Source organism: Chrysochloris asiatica, unplaced genomic scaffold (assembly GCF_000296735.1).
Source record: "Chrysochloris asiatica unplaced genomic scaffold, ChrAsi1.0 scaffold00079, whole genome shotgun sequence".
Lineage (NCBI taxonomy): Eukaryota > Metazoa > Chordata > Mammalia > Afrosoricida > Chrysochloridae > Chrysochloris > Chrysochloris asiatica.
In genome coordinates this window covers 5,197,155-5,204,968 of record NW_006408597.1, presented here as the reverse complement: position 1 = coordinate 5,204,968, position 7,814 = coordinate 5,197,155, and the positions used below count along the sequence as shown (strand labels likewise).

At 43.7% G+C, this 7,814-nt stretch overlaps 1 protein-coding gene across 1 annotated transcript in view; it reads right to left on the bottom strand.

Annotated features, from left to right (window-relative positions):
- The window catches only part of DPF3 (D4, zinc and double PHD fingers, family 3), a 458,124-nt gene that overhangs the window by 189,579 nt on the left and 260,731 nt on the right, over positions 1–7,814 (bottom strand). Inside the window, exon 4 of the mRNA XM_006865560.1 lies at positions 1,501–1,628. Within this exon, the coding sequence (XP_006865622.1) occupies positions 1,501–1,628 (128 nt within the window). The remainder of the gene's footprint in view (positions 1–1,500; positions 1,629–7,814) is intronic.

Genomic DNA, 7,814 nt, shown 5'->3' with positions numbered 1-7,814 from the left:
AATGGCCAATACCAGTGCATTTCAGCTCACTAATGCCTAAGATATTGATGTTGATGCATTCCATTTCATTTTTGACAACTTCCAATTTTCTCAGATTCATCCTTCGTACATTCCATGTTCCAATTCTCAATGGATGTTTCCAGCTGTTTTTCTTCATTTTGAGTTGTGCCCCATCAGCAAATGAAGGTCCCGTGGGCTTTTCTCCCATGGGCTTTACTCCATTCTTGTCATCACGGTCAACTCTACTCTGAGGAGGCAGCTCTTCCCCAGTCACATTTTGAGTGCCTTCCAACGTGAGGGGCTCATTTTCTGGCACTATATCTGACAGTGTTTCTCTGCTATTCAAAAGGTTTTCAGTAACTAAACATTTGGAAGTAGTTCATCACTCCTTCTTCCTCATCTGTCTTCTTCTGGAAGCCTATCTTAAACCTGTCCACCATGGGTGACCCTGCTGGTATTTAAAATATCTGTGGCATAGCTTTCAGAATCACAGCAACTCACAAGCCACCACAGTACGACAAACTGACAATACTTGTGGTAAATTGAGCTCCATTGAGCTTTTGCCTTGGTTCCTTGAAAAAGCAGCTTGAGAAAATTTCCCCAACACCCTGAGGAGTTACCTTTGCCCTAGTTTTCTACCCCAGAGGGTATGTCACTTTTGCTTAGGTTGACTGACATTTCTTAAGTAAGCTGTAAACAAGAATGGTTTAATACTTTCTGCCTGGCCTGAGCTGCAGCCTGCCTTGGAATAGTACAAACTTGCAGGGACTGGTCAATAAACTGTGCAAATGAGGTGAGTTGTAGCATAGTATGCAAATAAAGTGTTCGGAGCTGAAAAGGCACTGGTTAGTGCAGAGGTTTGGTGGGAAGGGCTATGTCTTGAAATAGACAAAGAGTTTGTGTATTTAAGCAGCCAATCTGACAGAGGTTTTTGGAGGGAGAAAGAAGCAGGAAGAGAAGCCAGCAGAGAGAAGGGAAGGCAAGGAACCTCTTAAAAGAAATGTAACATGGGTCAAAAACTATAACATTGAAAACAGCAATAGATCCAGAAGGGGCTAAGTGGCAGAGTGAGTGGTGGCAGATGGCAGGGCCAACAAGATCCTGTCCTCAGGGGGCTGTGAGGTTGCCTGTCCTCAGGGGACTGAGAAGAGGCCTGCACTGATGAGAAAGTTGTACTTCAAAAGTACAAGAAGAGGGGTGGCTGGGGCAGACAACCTCAAGGAGGAAGGATTGGCCATTCCCAGGGGTGAGGAGTGGTCTGTTTAATGTGTCATCATCTCCCCCAAACCCAGCATGGGGATGGCACACAGAAGGCATAATACACATTTGGAATGGATAAATAGGGAAATCAAGGGCTAGGAGCTGACGTGAGGGGCTAGATGAGGAACCTCTGGAGAACATGTTTAATTGAAATGGAGTTTTGAGCTTCTAGGCAGCAGTGCAGGTGTTCTGGAAACACACAGTGTCCATGCTCCGGGGTGCCCAGCAGGCCCAAAATACCTGTATTTCCTGGATGCTTTCCTCCTCTCTGGTATCCACCTTCTTCTCCACCCCCTCACCACGGAGCAAGGCTTCCAGGGTGGTGCTTTCTGAGGTGAACCCGTCCTTCTTCAGGGGCAGCTCCACTTCTGCAAACAAGGACAGGAAGACAGATCAGACCGCTGAACGGAGGGGCGATCCTTCAGGGTGTGCCGGGGCTAGAGCTCCTGGGAGGGAGTCAGGCAGCCAGCAATCTCTCCTCCTGATGGAACAGGAACATTGGAGTTGGATCCAGCTTTCTCATTCCCACTTCATAAGCCCAGAGACAGTTTCCAGCTTTATCCACACCTCAAAGACAATGCAGGCAGAGCAGAAGGGAAGGGAGCAGCCAGCTGTAGTGTCAGATGGCCTGGTCTTATACCTACTCTGCCACTCCTTAGCCTGTGTGATGTTGGACAAGGCATTCCAGGAGCCTGAGACCCATTCTGCATCTATAAATGAGAACAACAATGCCTGATCCAATGTGTTCATTTACATTAAAGTGCTAGGAAAGCTCTCAAGCTCAGTTGATGTTGACTTCCATTATGATTATCCCAATTCTTGACTCACAACTTCATTGCCTCCTTTTAGCTATGCTGCCTTCCCAAGCCTGGATCGCTCCAGGAAAAAATGACTTTTGCCTCAGAGATGCTATTCTAGTCAACTCACAGGGGAAGCAGAGGCCTCTAAAGCCAAGGGAAGAGGAGCGAGCACAAACGCCTCCCAAGTCCCAGCAAGATCAGCAGAGTCGGGGCTGCAGCGCCCACCTGCGCAATCAGGGTATTCTTTCTGAAGACAACAGGAGCCTAATCAGTCACCTGGGGCTCAAGGTCACAGCCTGCTGAGCAATGGAAGCAAAGTCATCTCTGTCTGTGACAGAAACTTAAAACCCTTCCTCAAAGTGACCCCCATAAACTCCTAACCTAAAAATGATTGGTGCTTGTTTTGTTTTTTAGTTAAAAAACTGAAAGTTCATACTATTCATAATAGTCAAAAGTTGAAAAGACCCCAAGTGTCCATCATGGATGCATGGATAATCAAAGTGGGCTACATACATAGAATGGAATATTATTCAGTCATGAAGACTCATGAAGTCCTGACATGCTGCAACATGGATGAACCTGGGAAGTATGATGCTGAGTGTAGCTGGTCAAACATAAAAGGACAAACATTGTATAATCACACGTATATGAAATATCTTGAATAGGATCTGACATATCTAAACTAGGCAAAGGCATAGAGATCACAGTTTCATAGTGGTTAATTGTGGTGGGTAAGAGGGAAAACTAAGGGGATATTGCTTAAACAGTACAAAGGTTTTTTTCAAGGGTGATGAAAATTTTGGAAACAGATAGTGGTGATTTTGTACAACGTGGTGTATGACGCTAATGTCATGGACTTGTACATGTAAAAGTGGTGGAAATGTTTGTTATTTTTATTTCACCACAATAAAAATGTAAACATATAAATTATAAAAATAAAAAAGCTCAAGTATTGTCACTGTTGTGTGTGGTCCAGTCCAGTCAACCCTGACTCCTAGTGACCTGCCCCTACAGGACATAGTAGAACTTCCCCATAGAGTTTCCATGTTATAATCTGTATAGGAGGCAATCATACCATAAAATATTTATTTCTCCAACCTCTCCTCTAAACCTGTACCTCATACCCCTCTTTTCATTCTCCCTACTGGCAGTCAAATTCATGGTCTCTACAACTGTTATCAGATAAAATGGGTGCAAGAATACAATGCTCTGGTACCCTGAAAAACAAAGGAAAATAAGTAGGTCACTTGGGGTATGGGGGGAACTGAAGAGAGTTTGGTGTGGGGATTATTTACAGAAGTGTTGGCAGCATTAAGAGAACCAACAGGAAAGAGTGAAGTGATGTTGAAGAGTCTTTAACCACATCTCTTCCTGAAAGGACATGAGACAGGGTGGTTCCAAGAAGCTGGCAAGAGTGCCCTAACAGAGAACCCATACAGGAACTATGGCCAACAGCAAGGGAATCAAGGGAACCCCTAGCCCAAGATCTCTCTGTTCCCATCCTCTGATTTCCTGCTTAACCTCAACCAGAAACCAGAAGGTAAGGAACCTCACTGAGACAGCCCATCAAGGTCAGTTCTCTAGGGTAGGGAGCAGCATAAAGAAGGTCCAGAGGAGCAAATGCAAAAGAACCAGCACAGTGTCTATTGGCTCCACTGGGCTTTATTCAGACTCAAATGGAACAATATCTACACCGTCAGTCTCCACCCAAAACAGATCCAGGGTGGTCAGTCCATGGAAAAAGAAGTACTCGGACATCATATTAAAACTAACCAAACACACACACAGGTGACCAGGAAAAAATGGTGGAAAGGGAGATCATATCTAAAGTCCCTTGAGAGATAAGATGTTTGGGATTCTTCTTACTGAAAAGAAAACATGAGAGCAGAGGATTCTCCTCCATCAAGAAGCTTTCATTGTCACCTCTAAAATGCAATCATCTAGCCAACAGGTATTTAGTAAGCACACAAGCCCTTCCTTGAGTTAGGTCTATAGGAGGTGAACCAAAGAAAGATGGTTCCTGCCTTTAGGACAGTATAAAGGAGCTCTGGTAGCGTAGTGGTTACGAACTGGGCTGCGAACCTAAAGGTCAGCGGTTCGAAACTACCTGCTGCACCGCGGGAGAAAGATGAGGCTTTCTACTCCCGTAAAGATTTACACCCTCGGAAACCCTGTACAGGGTCGCTATGGGTCGGAAACGACTCGATGGCACATAACAACAACAACAATATTCTAAAAAGAAACAAACACTAAATACAACCATATATATGTAGTTTTTAGTGTGCCACTATAGGATAAGCACTGGACTGAAAGGTTGTTTTGAACTGCAATATTGGTGGTTCAAACTCACCAGCTGTTCCTTGGAAACTCTATATAGGGTTGTGATGAGTCGGAATCAACTCAACAGCACCTAACAACAACACCACAATTACAAGCTGTCATAAGTACTATGGAGGAAAACAAGGTAAAAAGTGAAAGAATAATGGGGTAGGGGTCTCCTTTACAGGGGGCAGGAAAGGCTGAGTGATGAAGTTACATTTAAGTTGAATGCCAGAAGAAGAATCAGCTTTCTAAGCGTTCCAAGCACGTAGTGCCGCAGCCTTTTGTGATGACGTAGTCTTCTTTCTCACAAGTCTGAAAAGTCTTCCAAATGTCTAAACTAAAACAATTAGAGCTTGAGGCCTCCTGTGCCATCCTCATCAGATGAGAACCATTCCTCGTTCTTACAATGATCGGACATAGAGTTGACGTTCATCATTTAGTATCTCTTCTCACCATTGCATAAATCCTATTTCTAAAATCGCACAGAGTTAGAGAGGGCCTTACAGATCATCTAATTGAAGAATTCCACTTTATGAATGAGTTGTTCAAGGCTCAGAGAAGTTAAATAACTTCAACAAAAACTACACAGCTAATTAATAACAGAGCAGGGCAAAAGCACAGCCAAATAGGCTTTTCAAGACACTGTTATGGTTGTAATTAGTGGTTGGCAGGCCTGTGCAGAGCCCCAGTTGGGCACTGGTACATTTGTGTACATGCTGAGTACTGAGCTCACAGTAAATGCTTAGAGTGTGGCAGCTCTTAGTACTGTTGTTGTTAAGTGCCATCCAGTTGGTTCTGCCTCACAGTGACCCTGTGTAGGGTTTCCAAGGAGTAGCTGGTGGGTTTGAACTGACAACCTTGAGGCTAGCAGTCCTGTGCACAATTCCGCTCTTATTACTACAGATCATTTAATCCCCACAACTACCCAAGAGGTGAGCACATTAAAATGTGGAGCACGCTGCAGCTTAGGGAGGTTTAGAACACAGAGCTGGAAAGTGGCAAAGTCAGACCTTCAAACCAATCTGTCTCCACAATCCATTCACCTAATTTCCAGGCTATGATGACTCCACTCTGCCTCTCTTTGGTCCTTCCTTTAAAAGAAGTCTTTTTCCAAAACTTTATGCATTTTCATTGCATTCCTAAACTCTCTTCATAGTCTTTATAATTCAGACAAAGGCAAGTTTGGGCTGAGGCTACAGGTAGGTGTGTGTTCTCATTCTAGGGTCTGTCCTATTTTAACATCCCCATGTGAAGTTCATCTTTCTGCAACCATACAACTCCATACAGAATTTTCCATTTACTGTGTACTTCCTCCGTCTCCTGGTCCCTCTTCCTCCCCAGCTAAATCTATCTTCTGTCCCATAATTCAGTATACACAAATGCTAGCTAGATGTTATCATTATCAAAGTTTGAATAATACTGATTTAAATGCTACATCAGCACTGTCCAATAGAAAAATAAAATATAAGCCATGTGTATAATTCTAAGCTTTCTTACAGCCACACTTAAGAAAGGAAAAAGAAACAGGCGCAATTAATTGTAACATATTTCATTTAACTCAACATATCTAAAATATTATTTCAACATGTGAATAATACAAAAGCTTACTAATGCAAAAATGTGATGCTTTACAATCTTTTATTCACATATGTCTCAGAAAGCTGCTGTGTTTCACACTTAGAGCACATCTCAATTCCAACTGGCCACATTTCAAGGGCTCAGTAGACATACGCGGATCATGGCTCCTGTACTGGACAGCATGGTTTAATAACAGTTAAAGTAATACTTTAAATGATTTTGTTTCCCCCACAAAAAATGGAAAGAAGTTAAATATGGTTATTAATGTTAACCGTATCCTTAATGTTAACCTGGAGTCCTGGTGTGACACCATAGGATAAGCACTGGACTGCTAACTGCAAGGTCAGAGGTTCAGACCCACCATCCACTCCTCAGAAACCCTACGGGGCACTGAACAACGACAACGTTAACGTACTTACTACTCTGCCAAGCGCCATTCCAAGAGCAGCATTCTTGCTGACCATTGGTAAACCCTGGTTTTATAGCCCTGTGGGTAAGGCTTCGAGGTCAGAGGGAAAGGGCAACAAGGCAGCAGAGGGTGCGTTTTCTGGTTCTGAACTAGAGGAGGTCCCGGAGTGAAGGGAGGGGGAAAAGATAACAAGTTCTGGCCCGATGTTCGCCTTAGTGATTTCATTGGTTCCATTTGTAATCCTTCTCGTCTGAATTTAGTCAGTCTCTAAGTATACTCATTTTGAACCTTATATAGATTTGGGCACCACGTAATCTGACAGGCACCATCGACCATTTAACTTTTTTTTTTTTTTCCCGAATGATCCAAAACATACGCATAATTCATCTTTAAATTAGCCTGATTTTATATACATGGATATAAACCCACGGATCGTTACTCTCTCCAGAGTGGCAGCAGCTGTCACCCAAGCCAGCCGCCTCCCTGGGCCCCGTAAGCAGCACTGCCTCCACTTCTAATTGGGAACAGAGATACTCCTTGGGTGACTTCCAGCACAATCCATCACACCAGAGACAGCTTCTGTGCAAACCGAAGCAAATCGGTTTCCAAATAAGAAAAAACCTCTTAGACAAACAAGGATGGAAACTTGTAAAGTCTTTAAAATAAATAAATAAATACAAGCAAAGCAAAAACAAAAAAAAAACAAAAAAAAAAATGCCAGTGAGGAGCAGTGGCTTTGCTCTAAGACAAAGCACTGTCCTTCAAGTGGAGAGGAAAGCCGCAGCCTTTGACACAGGTGCCCCATGCCTGCCACCCAATGCAAAGAAAGAAAAGCTTCCACAGGCTTGTTGGAACCACGGGGCTCATTAACAGGATGTGGCGAGATGAGTTTGAAAGTGTGGCATGGGAGCACAGTGAGTAATTAAATCCCAGGTCATTTAAAAATGCAAACTCCTTGGATGGCACTGGCTCACAGAGCCTTCTCCTTCATTTTTGGTGCAGGGTGGAGGGTTGGGAAATGCAAGTCTCATCTAGATTATAATAAAATATGCCATATTAAAAAAAAAAAACAGATTAAGACAGTGCTTCTTTGGGGAAATATACAAAGAGAAGAGCTGTCTGTTAGCTGTCGAGTTTGTAAGAGATACCATCTTTCAGGAGGCTGTGCTCTGCCAACAGACAGACTGCCCCAAGGGAAATCGTAGTGAAACACCCCGACAAGGCGCATCCATCCATCCATCCATCATAAGCTCCCTCCGACACAGGGCCCTGGAGATAGAGCTATGGTGCAAAGGGAAAGAGAAAGCCCAGGCACAATGGCAGAGAATACGCCTACAAGATCAAGACACTATATATATATATTTGTTGTTGAGTGCCGTTGAGTCAGTGCTGACTCATAACTCACAGCGACCCTCTAGAGGGTTTCCAAGGAGCAGCTGGTGGGT